This window comes from Armigeres subalbatus, chromosome 3 (genome assembly GCF_024139115.2).
Source record: "Armigeres subalbatus isolate Guangzhou_Male chromosome 3, GZ_Asu_2, whole genome shotgun sequence".
NCBI classification, from domain to species: Eukaryota; Metazoa; Arthropoda; class Insecta; order Diptera; family Culicidae; genus Armigeres; species Armigeres subalbatus.
This window is the reverse complement of record NC_085141.1, coordinates 158,416,254-158,432,160: the sequence shown is the minus strand read 5'-3', so window position 1 is coordinate 158,432,160 and position 15,907 is coordinate 158,416,254. Positions and strand designations below refer to the sequence as shown.

Genomic DNA, 15,907 nt, shown 5'->3' with positions numbered 1-15,907 from the left:
CGATGGCGAATGTCAGCACAAACACCTCCGGAAATTCGTTCATGCCATAAATTCAAGGCAGAATATTTTGTAGACATTTCTGCTATCTTTCAGGAATTTCCGCGGGAACTGCACGTCAATTATTATAAAAACTTCTCTGCGAATCCCTGAAAAAAAATCTCCTTCAAATACAAGCGGCTTTTTCCATGAATTCCGGTAGAAATCGTTTTGAGAATTCCTGTAGATAATGTTTGGTGAATTCCTAAGGAAAACTTTCCGAAAATAATTTCCAAAATTCAAGGTGGAATGTTTAAGGAATTTTACACAAAGATTTATGCGGTCATCGCTACAGAAATTACAGTGAAAGTTCCTCTAAGAGAAACAATGTTAGGAAGCTTTTTATAACGAAGGTGGATTTTTCTCCAGGTACAGGCGACTTACCCAACTTAGGAAGTAGTGCGCTGGATTCGCCTAAAGATGCGCTAAACAACCCATCAATTAGTTTGACAGATAAAACTTCGGAAGAAAGTTCGGTTCGGAAGTCCCGATGTCCGAATTATAATGTGGTGCTACGTCGACAATATCATGCTGTGTGGTTCGTCGTAGAGAGGTTAATCAATCAGAAACTAAGAAATATCTCGGAATTATGTCAAAATTGACGTGACAAAAAATGGATATTCAGAAACGATGAAAAATGACAAGTGAAGTTCTTACCCTTATAATGCTTATAAAACGAGTGCTCAAGAGTATAATGCATTCAATAATGGCTTGAAAATATCCAAAAAATTGGGTAAGCATAAACTTCAAATGTGGAGTCCCTTCTCAACGACATTTTGCTATAGAAAATAAAACCCTACGCTCCTTATTTATTAAATTTCCACCCAAAACTAAATCTGCGCGAAGCCTCAAAACCGTTATGTAAATCCGCATCAAATCCGCAAGAATAGCAAAAAACGCGAAAATCGCGAAATCCTCGTAGTCGTAACAATCCTGCGCTTTATATACGGCGTTGCCTAAACGTATGCCCAAGCTTCACTGTATGGTCTGCATACAGGCCTCTCGATCCCGAAGTCCATGGTTCTCTGCCTTTCATAAGACGGCCTTGGAACAATTTTTCAAACTTTATATATTTTGCTAACAGATTTACATTTGATTTGGTTGATGATAATGGTAGATACAAATGATTTTTATTTTTTTAACAAACGGTGGTGCGAAAATAGTGACTTTAGTGACCATTTTCTGGAAAATTCTGACTTTAGTGACCATTTTCTGGAAAATTCTGACTTTAGTGACTTTTGGATGCAAATAGTGACTTGCTACCAGCCCTGCTAACTAGTTTTATGTCTTTGTTGCAAAACGATCTGTTTTCAAAAACCGAATTCAGCAGTAAAATAAACGTATTTACTATTCACAGAGATGCCGAAAAACGGCTGTGTACATATTGCCTAAGTAGTCTTATGACAAGTAAAGAAATTCCACAAAAAAGCTCTAAATAATTTTTTTATCAAAATAATTGTTTGCTAAATACTGGCTGTCCATGTGCTAAGACAAGACAAAAGACGATCTATTTGCTCGCTCAATTTCTTTTGTTCACAACGTAATATTAATATTTTTTAAAAGATCAATGGACAGTGCTGCGAAACTTGAATAAAGTTACTGTTCGATTACAATCAAATAGGCTCAAATATTTTAATGACTATTGAAATATCAAATATTATCGTTCAAGCAAAATGGATCAAGAAAGTCAAATATAGTAGTGGTGTGTGATTTGATTGATGGATGCGCGGTAGCTTTATTCGCCTGTTATGCTTGTTCAAATAGTTGTTTCGACATGGGAAATAAACCCCAATTCATTTGATTCAACGGACCATGCCATGCCAGCTATTATATTCAATATGTTACGGAGAAGTTTTGTTTAAAACTATGTTCCTCGAATTATGGAATATTTTTGACAAAAAGTTGTATTTGAAAAGAATTAATTAATTTGAATGACTTGTACTTACATTCGCATCCTTTATAATTTGGACTGGAAACATGATTCCGTATTTCGGATTAGGCTGGAACAAATTTTCAATTTTACTTTTTTACAAATAAAATGTTTTTTCTTAGTGTTGTTTTTTCCGCGTTTTCCGTGTTTCGACGAGTTGTACAATTCAATTTCTTCAAAACCAGACATTACTGACCTATGGTCTGCAATAATTTAGGGTAAAACCACAGAGAACAGACGTTCATCTTCATTCGCGTGCTTGTGTAAAAGTTTGTACTGGTCATTTTAAAGTATGTCGTTATGCCCCCGTTGCGCGGTGCTAGTGTGCTGTGCTGATAAATATGGTTAAAATTTGCCGTTTTTTACTTTTTAGCGCTAGTGTTCATTCCGAATTGCTCCTAGGCTCGCTCCTAGGTGGCAGCACTACATTGTTTATGAAGTGTATGCCAACGCCATCACTTAGTGGAATTGAGTTTTTATGTCGGGCAGCCTGCGTTGGCGGCGCTGAGGTGCGATTTAAATCTTTACACACGTTTTTAACGAAATTTTGTTCGAGCATCCATGTCTGTTCTCTGTGGTAAAACGTCGAAAGTACGAAGTGCAAGTTTTCACGTCTTTAGTACTCACGATTCAGCCTGAAAGAACAGGAATAAGGCAAAGACAAAGGTGCTGTTTGAACGAGATAGAGAAATCCAAGTAAAACTCATGCGCAACTAGCGGCCGGCATTGTCACTACGCGATGGTGTGAACTTCGTGACAGCTAGTGCAAATTTCAGCTTTTCACAATTTAAACTATTAATTTAGTGAAATTATCAATCCGTATAATACAAACGAAGGTAGGAAATGTTTTAATTAACTATTTAAACTTTGAGTCTTTATTATACTGCTAAAAAAATGTGATCAAAATCACATATTTCAATCAAAGATATTGATAAAGGTTATGTTTCGTTTAGTTCCAGAACCTCAGATTGAGGTTGACGTTCACATCAATCTAGTGGACATATTGGATTACGTCGGGGATTCTGTGCGTCCGATTCGAGAAGGCCTGTCAGTGCTGGAAGCCCAGCACATTGTATGTTTGGGATACACCACAAAATCTGCCACTACAATGCACGCAAAGGGTTTTGTTCTACAGAGTTCCCATCCTGCGGAACGTCCCCATGAAATTAATCTGAAGTTACCATACGACAACACAATGTGGGATTTGAGTTGCTCCTGCAAAGCCGGAACTAAAAGGTGCAAGCACATAATAGCATGTTTACTACAAATAAGCCAGTGAGTTTTCATAAAGTTACATGGAAACCATTCAAAATACGTACTAATCTTGTTATGATTTATTCTAGGTTCAAGAGTCTGGAGTATATATTGTGTACTGAAGCTACACAGGCTTGGGGTTATTCAAAAAAAGAAAAAAACAGTCTCTGGGGAGCTAGAGTGGTGCAAGAAATGTGCTGTGTGCGCCGCACTAAGCCTTTGATTTGCAAAGATGATGAGTTCCGAGTCAACTTACTGTCGGACGCATTCGAAAAGTTAATATCAGGTATGTAATATTAAGTTTCTTCCAAAACTAAGCGATTTTATCGCCGCAACGTCGATAACAAGTCGGCGCGATTTTATCGTTGGGACGCAACGAGTGATGTTCATTTACGCTACCATACCAACAGCCAAAAAATCGCAGTCGCCAAGCGATAAAATCGCGTCCTGATTGTCGCATCACGTGTGTTTAGGAAAACCTTTACACCAATAATTTATCAGTTTTCCAATATGTACACACTATATAATGTACCTAGAAATGATAAGTGAAATGAATAAACTGCATTATTGATAATAATCCTTATCTTTTCTAGCTGCTCCAGATTCTTCTATTTCGAAGCATCGCACAGGGCGTCACAACAATCCGGTTGAGTTCCGCGCAGGCATAAGTGCCGCTAATGTGTTTCAACCACATGATGCAGTTCATTGCACAATCGAGGATCTCAACAAGTTATTATTCAACGGTAATAATATCACATCCGAGTGCCAGTTGGAATTATACGATTTGCGTCCTGAAGATAACGATTTCTTCGAGAGGATTGTGAGCGTCACACAGAATGATGTTTTAAGGATTGCTGTTGAGACAGAGGCTCAAGATAATAAAGAATGGCATCTACAGAGATCGGTCCGCATCACAGCGAGTTCGTGCTATGGACTGTATACTTACGGTAAGAATGAAAGCCCTGACTGGGAGAGAAAAATTCACCAATACCTGAAGCCGAAAACGTTTGTTACAAAAGAGATGCGATATGGCAAGCAAACGGAGCATAAAGCTTTCCTTTGCTACTCACAGAAACGTAATCCAATGATTAAAAAAAACTGGTTTCATTATTCATTGTGAAGAACCATGGATTGGTGGAAGCCCGGATGGTATCGACACGCTATGCGGTCTGATTCTAGAGATAAAGTGTCCGTTTTCAGGACAAGACAAAACTATTGACTGGGTTGTAAATAATTGTCCATCAACTAAACGGTACTTGAAAGCATGCGAATGTGGCGGAGAAAAGAAATATACGTTAAATAAAAAACATTCGTACTATGCGCAAGTACAGGTTAATATGTGGGTGCTGAAGTGTAATAAAGCCGACTTCGTGGTATATTCGGCACATGACGACGATTTTATTGTCATTGAAGTGGACTATGATCCAGAGTTCATAATTGAACTCATAAAGATTCTGAAGCCGATTTACTTCAACTACATACTGCCCAAATTGAAGCGTTAGGTATATTTGAAAACTATCTATAACACAGTTGCTTTTTTTTATTTATTATTTGTCGTATAAATACAGTCAAATTTCACTCGTTGGGCTATCTTTAGATGGGCTACGATTTAGTTGGGCGCCCGTTAGTTGGGCTGTAGCCCACTTAAAACGAAGGTGGACGTCAAATTATGACATCAACGGCAGTTTTTTTTCTTTTTCACAGTTGGCAGCTCTGAATTTCTATTGTATTCGCTGATTTGACAGATGAAATCTCAGCCCAACTAACGAAAGTCTTTCACTAGATGGGCTACGAGTTTAGCCCAACGAGCGAAAGTTGACTGTAAGTGAAATAATATGCTTGTTGAGTAATAAACACATGGTTAATTAGAAATGAAAACAATAATTATTTTCTAAGGAGCAATAAACAATATACGGACTGTGCAACAATTGGCTTTTTATCTATCTATAATACTTACCACAACATTTTTATATAGGTACTACATAATTTAAATTCTTTCTATTCTAGTCAGGACAATGCTACGATAGTTGACGGTACTTAAGGGTATTATTAATGGGTTTTATTCAACATACAACTTGTATACCATATCTGTGGGTATATAATAGGCTATTCTGATTGCTTTTACACCCGTGATATCATATTGAATAATAATGAGATGGGTCCACTTTGCCATCAAGATAGTCTTTATCATGTGATGATTTTTTTAATCTGAACAGGCTATTATGAGGCTATCGCGTGAATAACAAAAATACAATAACCGTGGATTAAATCTTCTTAGAATTTGTCATCTTTTAAGATAGGTGCCGAAAGATTTACAATCCCGCAAATAATTTTCATAATGTCATCTATGTGTCTCAATACACTCGGGTCTATGCTTCCCTGTAAAACTCCGAACGATTTCATCCTCGAAATTGCACGTTCCACGTGCACGCGAGCCTTTGCAATAGATTCATTAAGTAGAGCATCTTCCGCACTTAGTTTTTTTTCCCGCAGGAAAGGTGGAATGTGTAGTCGAATTCCTTTCTCGGCACATTCTTTTTCGATGGCGAATCCTTTATCAGTCATAATGGCATCTTGATGTTTTTCTAGCTTGTCGATAAAATTCTCTTTATTAAAAATGAATTTATCGGATGACTTTCCCGAATACGCACGACTACAGAAGCTTATTAGTCCGGCCGGAGTAACACCCAGCAAAATTTTAACTGTTCGCTTATGCTTGTAATTTGAATAACAAGCTATTCTGCAATTTAAACAGTTTGGAGACGTGATACTGATTTCCGTACAGTCGAGAATGCAACGGACATTTTCGAATTTTCCTTTGAAGCAATGTGGGATATTCTGCTTTATTTCTTCTCGAGATGGCCAGTATATCATCGTACCTAGTATTTCTGCCAGTACTTGGACTGTATGATAAAAGTACTCGGCAGCCGTTGTTGGAGAAATGCAGAATATGGTTGACAAAGCAGAAAATGAAATATTTTGCTTCACTTTTACTAATGTCAAAATGATTCTATCCGTGATGTGCATTTTATAGCTTTTCGGATATACGTTATCTTCCATTGTTCTCGCCATTGCGCATAACACCTCCAGTAGCTTCATCGAAGAAATACCTGTCCAGGTCGTCAAGTGTTTTTCCGTTATTAAAAAGTCGCTTAAGATTGCTGTGCCATGCTTTCGAATACTTCTTTCTAATTTATTTTCGTCTGGAGTTCGTTCTATTTGCTCTGCGCGAGTCTGATCCTCTGTATCGCTTACAATTCTATTTGAATCATTCAAGCAAGCCTGGTAGGGAGGCAAGTCATCATGGAACTCACTGTTTAACGCATCTGTTGTTATATCAGCTGAATCGTTTCCTTTACATAACACAGAAGGACCGGCATTTGAGTTTATGGTCGATGCAGATGTTTCCAGTGACTGATTATCATCTGAGGCCCTATCGTAGCTTAGGCTACTATCTGAGTTACGTTCGATGGTTGATCTCCGAGAAGTTTCAGGGAATCGTTTATATGGATCTTCCCTGCGTGCCTGTACCTGTTTCAGGAGTGTCAGAGGAATGTTCACAGAAGGAACAGCATTTTTCTTCAATATATTTGTACCTGAAAAAGAAAAAAAATGTTTTAGATTTTCAGAAACTGTGTAACAATTTGAAAGTAAAGTGATGCGTAGCATCTATTGTGGGGTGCAGATATAGGAGACGGTACACACACGGAGGAGGCAAATGCATCACGAATTGCAAAAGTTGTTAGGTATATATATAACGTAAGGGCTTTCTAGAAAAGGAGATTTGTCCTTTTCTTTTGTTGCATATAAATAATAAATAATTTGTGTGAAAAATATATTACAAAAGTAGAGGAAATGCAGAAAAAATCATTGCGCAATGATTGTGTGGCCCTAATATCTGTCTTATAGGATTAATTACCTGTGTTATAGTCACTGCCGTGAAAATGTTGACTGCAAACAAATGAGTTTTTCGTAGGTTTTGTTCCTAGCTTAATAGCATGCGTCCATCTGTTAATTATTGTACGTTCTTTCGGAAATCTGTGCAGGAATACGCCTTTGCTCGATTTTACAGTGCATCCAAACACTGAGCACATCCTGTTGCTTTTTGGTCGCAGATCTTCCATTGCGTAATTGTGTTCTAATAGGCACTGTGGGATCGAGTATGTTTTGTCCTTTCTACGATGGACAACATCCGACTTAATCGGTCTTTGAAGATTCTTCGTAGGCACAGCACTATCCTTCAAATACCGTGAGGTTACTGGAAATAAAAAAAAACATAAAAACAATTTTAAACCAAAACAAACATGACTGAAAGATTTATTGGAGAAATTGGCAATTCAAATCCACGTGAATTCCTGACGGAGGAACTCCTGGCAGAACTTCTAGAGGAATTCCTGTCGAATTTCCAGAAGCAGCTTCATAGAAACTTCCAGAGGAATTCCTTTCTGGACTTCGGGAATTTTCTGGCGAAACATTCCAGGGGAATTCCTAGCAGAACTTCCAGAAAAATTCCTGAAGGAACTACTACCTGAACCTGAACTTCTGGTGGAACTTCCATATGATTTCCGGCGGTACATTCTGATGAATTCCTGGCAGAACTTCTGGAGGAATTCCTGGCGAAGTTTCGGGAGGAACTCCTGGCGGAACATCGAGAGGAATTCTTAGCGAAACTTCAGAGAATTTTCGGATGATCTTCCAGAATTCCTGGTAAATCTCCCAGAGGGATTCCTGGCAGAACTTCTGGCGGAACTTCCATAGGATTTCCGGCGGAACATCCAGAAAAATTCCTGGAGGAACTTTCCGATGAATTCCTGGTGGAACTTCTGGAGGAATCCTTGGCGGAGTTTCCGGAGGAACTTCTGGCGGAACATCCAGAGGAATTCCTAGCGAAACTTCAGAAAATTCTCGGATGAACTTCCAGAAGAATTCCTGGTAAATCTCCCAGAGGGATTCTTGGCAGAACTTCCTGACGAAACTTCCAGGGGAAGTCCTAGCTGAACTTTCAAAAGAATTACTGAAGGAACTTCCAGAGGAATTCCCGACGAAACTTCCCGAGGAATACCTGGTGGAACTTTCGGAGGGATTCCGGGTGAAACTTCCAGGGGAACTTCTGGCGAAACTTCCAGAAAAATTCCTGGCGGAACGGAGGGGTTCCTTGTGAAACTTCTGGAGAAATTTCTGGCGAAATTTCCAGAGGAATTTCTGACGGAACTTCCAGAAGAATTTTTGAAATAACTTTCAGAGAAATTCCTGGCGAAACAACAGGAATTCCTAGCAGAACTTCCAGGGTAATTCTTGGCGAAAGTTTTAGAGGCAGCCCGGAGGAACTATCTTTTTTCGGAACTTTCAGGGCATTCTCTGGCAGAACATCCAGAAGAATTTCTTCCAAAGGAATTCCCAGCGAAATTTTCGGAGGGATTCCTGGTGAAACTTTCGAAGGATTCCTGGCGGAACTTCCTGAAGCAACTTCCAGGGGAACTCCTGGCGTAACTTCCAGAGGAATTCCTGGTAGAACTTCCGGAGGAATTTCTAGTAGAGCCTCCAGAAGAAGCCTCCTGAACGAACTTCTAGAGGAATTCCTGGCGAAACTTCCGGGGCTATTCCTAGCGGAACTTCCAGAAGAATTATTGGTGGAACTACTACATAAGCTTCCGGGGGAACTTCCGTAGGGACTTCCAGAAGAATTCCTCGCGGAACTTCCTGATGGAACTTTCAGAAGAATTCATGCAGGAACTTTCAGAGGAATTTCTGGTGGAACTTCAATGGGAACTCCCAGAAAAATTCCTGGCGGAACTATCCGATGATTTCTTGGCGGACCTGCTGGCTGAACTTCCGGAGGAATTCCTGGTGGAACTAATCGATGAATTTCTGGCGAAACTTTGGAGGAATTCCTGGAGGACTTCCAGAGGAGCTCCTGGCGGAACTTCCACAGGATTTCCTGGCGAAACTTTCAGAGGGATTCCTGGCAAAACTTCCCGACGGAACTTCCAGGGGAATTGCTAGCAGAATTTTCAGAGGCATTCCTGGCGGAACATGCAAAGGAATTCCTGGCGGAGCTTCCAGGGTAAACTTGGCATAACTTCCAGAGGCAGTCCCGGAGGAACTTTCAGAGGAATTCCTTTCGGACCTTCCAAGGGATTCTCTGGCAGTACATCCGGCAGAATTCCTGGAGGAACTTCCAAAGTAATTCCCAACGAAACATCCCGAGGAATTACTGGCGGAACTTCCGGAGGAATTCCTGGTGAAACTTTTGAAGGAATTTCTGACGGAACTTCCAAAGGCACTTCCAGAGGAATTCCTGGCGAAACTTCCGGAGAAATTCCTTACATGACTTCCAAAAGAATTTCTGACGGAAATACTGCCTGAGCTTTCGAAGGAACTCCCAGAGAAATTCCTGGCGAAACTTCCGGAGCAATTCCTAGCGGAACTTCCAGAAAAATTCCTGGTGGAACTACTACCTGAGCTTCCGGAGGAACTTCTGGTGGAACTTCGATGGGAAGTTCCAGAAAAATTCCGGGCGGAAATATCCGATGAATTCCTGGCGGTCCTGCTGGCTGAACTAACGGAGGAATTCCTGGTGAAACTTCCAGGGGAATTTCTGGCGGAACTTACAAAAAAAAAATCCTTGAAGACCTTCCGGAGGGATTCCTGGTGACAGTGTTGAACTTAATCTATAGATTAAAAAAAAAACACTTTAAAAGATTAAAAAAAAAAAGATTCCTGGTGAAACTTTAAAGAAATTTCTGACGGAACTTCCAAAAGAATTCCCAAAGGCACTTCCAGAGGAATTCCCGACGAAACTTCCGGCGGAAATCCTGGTAGAACTTCCGAAGGGATTGAAAGCGGAATTTCCGGAGGAATTCCTGGAGGAATTTTCGGAGGAACTTCCTAACGAAGCTTCCAGGAAGAACTTTCAGAAGAATTCCTGGCGGAACTACTTGCTGAACTTCTGGAGGAATTCTTGCCGATACTTCCGAAGAAATTCCAAGCCGACTTCCGAAGGAATTTCTTGCGAAATTTCTGGAGTAATTACTAGCGGAACTTCCAGAGGAATTCCTGGCGGACCTGCCGGCTGAACTTCCGGAGGAATTCCTGGTGGAACCCAGAAAAAATCCTGGGTGAACTTCCGGATGAATTACTCGCGGAAGGAATTCGTGGCCGTACGGTTAGCGACGTTAATCGCCTAGACGCATGTGCTGTGGAGTGTGGGTTTGATTCCCGCCCAGGTAAGGAGAAAACTTTTTGTAAAACGAAAAGTTCTCCACTGGTCCACTGGGTGTTATGTAAATGTTTTGTCCGTTGTCTCATGCTAGATGTTAAGTGTTCAGTCTGTGCGACCTCTGGTCGAAGACGGTGATTCTGTCTTTTTATAACTTCTGGAGGGATGTTTTTTCGGATATGTTTTAGAAAACATCACTTCTGGAGGAATTCCTAGCGGAACTTCCAGTGGAATTCCTGGCGCAACACCCAGTCCTGGCGGAGAAATTTCTGACGGAACTTCCAGAAGAATTTCTGAAGTAACTTCCAGACAAATTCCTGGCGAAAATTCCAGAGGAATTTCAGACGGAACTTCCAGAGGCAGTCCCGGGGGAACAACCAGAGGAATTCTTTTTGGAACTTCCAGGGGATTCTCTGGCAGAACATTCAGAAGAATTCCTTTCAAAGGAATTCCCGAAGAAATTTCCTGATTGATTTCTGGTGTAACTTCCAAAGGATTTCCTGGCAGAACTTCAAGATGGAAATTCCAGGAGAATTCCTAGCAGAACACCCAGAAGAATTCCTGATGGATCTTCCAGAAGAAGTCCGGGCGAAACTTTCGGAGCAATTCCCAGATAAACTTCCAGAAGAATTCCTGGTGATACTACTACCTGAGCTTCCGGAGGAACTTCTGGCGGAACTTCCAGAGGAGTTCCAGAAGAATTCCTGCAGGAACTTCCAGAGGAATTCCTATCGAAACTTTCAGAGGAATTCCTGGCGGACCTGATAACTGAACTTTCTGAAGAATTCCTGGTGGAACTTCGAGGGCAATTTCCGTTGGAACTTCCAGGAAAATTCCTGGAGAAACTTCCGGAGGAACTCCCGGTGGAACTTTCAGAGGATTTCCTGGCGAAACTCCCAGAGCGATTTCTGGCAGAATTCCTGAAGGAACTTCCAGAGGAGTTCCTGGCGAAACTTACAGTGGAATTCCTGGCGGAACATCCAGAAGAATTCCTGGCGGAACTTCCAGGGGGAAATTGGCATAACTTCCAGAGGCAGTCCCGGAAGAACTTCCAAAGGAATTCCTTTCGGAACTTCCACGGTATTCTCTGGCGGACATCCAGCAGAATTCCAGGAGGAACTTCCAAAGTAATTCCCGACGAAACTTTTCGAGGGATTACGGGTGGAACTTCCGGAGGTATTCCAAGTAAAACTACCGAAGGAATTCCAGGCGGAACTTTTAGGGAATTCCTAGGTCACTTCCAGAGGCAGTTCCGACGGAACTTCAAGAGGAATTCCTTCCGGCACTTCCAGGGTAGAAAGGTAGGACATGTTCAGACCGATGATCGGACCGGATAGTCTGCATACTTTTTCGAAAGATAACAGACACCGATGCAAAAACTTTGCAGCCTCCCGCGGAATGGTAGTCCGAAGCACTTTCTTCTTCCGCAAGAATATCCACAAGGCCACATGAAGATCACCTAACCAAGAAATGAAAAACCAAATTGACAACGTCCTAATCGACGGTAAATTCTTCTCCGACATCACGAACATTCGCCCTTACTGCAATGAGAATATTGAATCCGACATCGGATCAGAGAAACGACTGGCATAACGATGAAAGTGAGCAGTTAGTGCAGGAGAAGAATGCAGAGATTGCTGCAACATCGTACGAGGGCGGACGAGGCACGATACAAAAGGGCGCGAAACAGGCAAAAATCGATTTTCCGGAGGAAAAAGCATGAAGATCGAGACCATGAAGAGACTAAGCGACTGTACCGCGCTAATTACCCACGAGAATTCTATTCTTCCTCCTTCCTTCTTCCATCTTCTTTCCTTCTTCCTTCTTCTTTCTTCATCCTTCCCTCATCCTTCTTCCTACTTCTTTCTTCTTTCTTCCTTCTTCCGTCTTCCTTCTACCTTCTTCTTTCTTCATTCTTCCTTGTTCCTTCTTCCATCTTCCTTCTTCCTCCTTCCTCCTTCCTTCTTCATTCTTCTTTCTTCCTCCTTCCTTCTTTCTTCTTCCGCCTTTTTCCTTCTTCTTTTTTCTTTCTTCCTTCTTCCGTCTTCCTTCTTCCTTCTTCCTTCTTCCTTCTTCCTTTTTCATTCTTCCTTGTTCCTTCTGCCATCTTCCTTCTTCCTTTTGCCTTCTTCCTTTTTCCTTCTCCCTCTTCCCTCTTCCTTCTTCTTTTTTCCTTCTTCCTTCTTCCTTCTTCCTCATTTTTCCTTTTTCCTTCTCCTTTTCTACTTCTTCCTCATTAAGTACCACTGATTTCTCACTTCCCAGTTCTCATTCGGCCTAGTGGCCGTTCGGCCTAATGACCATTTGGCCTAATGACCCAGCAACGAAGAGCACATGGACGGCGATGGAACAGACAACGATGGCGGTATAATGACGAATCTGGGAGCAGAACAGGAAATCCAGAAGGCCAGCATTGAAGGAACGCGTGACCTGGTGGACGCTACGTGCACGTAAGCGAATGAACCACGAGTTGTATCAGCTGTTGGGAGTACCAGCAATCGTTCATACCGCGAAAAACGGTGGGAAGGGTACGTATCCATATCGGGGAAATATGGGCCACCTAACGAAATCGTGTCGAAAACCGCTGAAAAGCTCAAAATCCTCATTCAAATGTAGTTGACTTATACTAGGGATACTATACTATTCATATTACGTCAATGAATGATGAAAAATTCGTTTGGAAATTGTTGGAATGCACTTTTAAAAATGTATCGTTTTTAATATGTGTTTCCAAGTATACGGGGCAAAATGGGTCACCATTTGGGGCAGTATGAGGCTACCATCCAAAACGTTTTTTCGGGAGAGAAAAGTGTCGTAGCATGGATGAATATGATATTCCTACAACAGTTAGAGTATTCCATACAAAATGAGATTAATAAGCCACACAACAGCGGACTGACCACAACAGCTTTGCCACTCTTCACCGTTTGCACAGACACATTTCAACTGGTCTATAGTCATTTTTCTGTTCCGATCGCAGTAATGCGGTACTGTAATTTATCCGTATTTAACCTAGATGATATTCTTGTATTCGGCCTCTGATTTGATATAATATTCTTGTATTCGGTCTCTGAAATTTGAACTTGTTTGCATATTAGTGGCTAATATCTTATTCTGTTCAGGTATGTCCATATTGTTCCATAGAGAGTGGTTTAGGAAAAAGTTGTATGATAAATTTAGATTTGTATCAGTAAAAATATGTGTGCACAAAATTCAATTATATTAGATAATATAGATTATAGATAATACATAATAATAATAGATATTTTTATTGTTGGGTTATTTTGACCTGTACTTGAATCAGGTTTGTGTCAAAATCTTATTTATCAACTTCATATCTTATAACAATTCTGCCTATGGTGCAAAATTTACATTTTCAAGTGTCTTTTCATGTTTGAATTGAATTTTAACCCTGTTTTCACGTTAAGGCATATGTGGAGCATTTTCTTAAAGATCATATAAGATTGACATGATAAAACTTGTCAATAAGCTTAAACTGATTGTAGCTCATATTTCCCCGTATGTTCATATTACCCCTACTGTCCCAATCTAATCTCGGACAATAACCTTGTGAAAATCGTTCAATTATTTGACGAGCACAAAAAGGTGTGGTGCGCAGCGAGCTAGGGGGATCGATCAGGCGGAAAACGATTTAATGATCCTTCGTAGACTGTGGCTGACGACGTACAGCCATGGACCTTGTTGAACGGAGACAACTGTTATGTACGGCAAAGACCACACCTGCCTCAGACTTAATAATCCAATAAAATAATTGTTCCCTAATTAGTCGTGTGAGCAGAGGATTGCTAATCCAGAAATGGCGAGTTCGATTCTCGGTCCGGTCTAGGATGTTTTCAGGTGGGAAACATTCTCGACATATTGTGTTCATTGTACTTGCCACACAAGATACATACTCATGCAATGGTGGGCCTTTCAATTGATAACTGAGGAAATTTCCATAGAATACTAAGTTGCAAAGCATGCCAAGTTCCAATATAAGTTTTTTTTTATAGAATTATCGAAATCAATCAACGGTTCTTAATGTCATGAATTTATATACGAACATCACATCATTGCCTATTTAAACCTCTTTTCCAATATAATCCTCCTGATACAGCTGATATACGAGAAACGTAAAAAAATCGTGAGATTAAGGTTCTTCATTTCAACCAACCTGTAGTAAAATCTTTTGCAGTAAAGTGCTGGTGGCATATTTTCCATTTGGCTGTGTTCATGCCTGAACAGCCAAGAATCTCAGTCCACCTGGTCCACGCCCGAGATTTTGCAGTAGCAAATTTCTCCATATTTGCTTTATTCTTCGTACGGCATCCTGCAACGCAACAACCTTTCTTCTCTTTCGCTTTAACCATTCCAGCTGGCAACCTCATAGTTGGAACGGCTGTGGTTTTCAACTTGTTTCGAATGTCTGTAAATACATGCATCATATTATTGCATGCTATTCATAATGTAACAGTAGGTAAATATGTATGTTATTCTGCTTCAATAAAAGAAATGAACTTACTTTTGATAAAATCTGCTTCAGAAAAATGCTGGGAACATATCCGTTCGTCACTCGTTCCGCTCAAAATAGCCACTTTAATCCACCGGGAGAACCTGTTACTTCCCGGAATCGGTACCCGAAAAAGCATCCCATTGCCATCACATCGCGGGATGATACAGCGATCCTGCATAAACATAAAAAGAGGTTAGATTTGGAGCTCGCATTTACCTACCTCAATAAATATCATCATGACCAAACAGCTAGCATAAAAATCATTCAAACTACTTACCATCCCAGGTAATTTTGATTTTTCTTCAATTTAAACACAACAGTTGGGCAAAAAAACCAGCAAAAACGCGGAAATACTTAATTTTAAAACGAAAATTCAACAGTTGTTTGCATTTGACACTTGTCTGTTTTGTTTATCACCGCTGCAACATCAGCGCCACGGGTGGCCGGTTGTTAGTTGGATTTCACTATGGCGCCACAACATTTAAAGTAAAATGAATTTCCTTGTATGGACAAATCATCCGTTCTCATCAACTACGCATCGCATCAATATGAAAGGTCGGTCAAAAAGCAACAAATAATTTTCAGATTTTTTGTACCCACGACTTGTTTTCCAGTTCTAAACAATAAAAGAGATTTCATTGAACCTCCATCACAGAGAACAGACATGGAGGCTCGAACAAAATTTCTTGCAAAACATGTGTAAACAAACACACCGAACCTCAACGCCACCGACGTCGACATTGCAACTCACAATCTCATTTTGACAACACGATGGCGCTGGTATGCTCTTGAATGCATAACGACACTAGCGCACAGTGGCATTTTTTGATGACGCTAGCGCTGATTATGCACGGGATAACGTCGACATTCCAAAGTTATTCAAAATGAACAGTAAAAAGTTATCACAACATAGCGAGTTCAGCTTCAACGTCTGTTCTCTGTGCCTCCATACTAA

General features: G+C 40.6%; 2 protein-coding genes across 3 annotated transcripts; one reads left to right on the top strand and one right to left on the bottom strand.

Moving 5' to 3' along the window:
- The first annotated feature begins 2,906 nt into the window (after nt 1-2,906).
- Nucleotides 2,907-4,722, top strand: LOC134222083 (uncharacterized). The gene is made up of 4 exons (XM_062701232.1): nt 2,907-3,241; nt 3,310-3,506; nt 3,814-4,040; nt 4,552-4,722. The coding sequence occupies exons 1-4, from the start codon at nt 2,907-2,909 to the stop codon at nt 4,720-4,722; spliced, it is 930 nt and encodes a 309-aa protein (XP_062557216.1).
- Nucleotides 4,723-5,257: 535 nt separating this feature from the next.
- Nucleotides 5,258-15,419, bottom strand: LOC134227628 (uncharacterized). Of its 2 annotated transcripts, none has more exons than XM_062709260.1 (5): nt 15,230-15,419; nt 14,962-15,124; nt 14,614-14,895; nt 7,140-7,478; nt 5,258-6,816 (listed from the first exon to the last, which is right to left on the bottom strand). In XM_062709260.1, exons 1-5 carry the CDS (start codon nt 15,230-15,232, stop codon nt 5,495-5,497), a joined length of 2,109 nt encoding a protein of 702 aa, XP_062565244.1. In that variant the 5' UTR covers nt 15,233-15,419; the 3' UTR covers nt 5,258-5,494. The 2 variants fall into 2 exon arrangements, with proteins under 2 accessions (XP_062565244.1, XP_062565245.1); XM_062709261.1 differs by having other exon boundaries at nt 14,614-14,865; nt 15,230-15,415.
- Between the last annotated feature and the right edge of the window lie 488 nt (nt 15,420-15,907).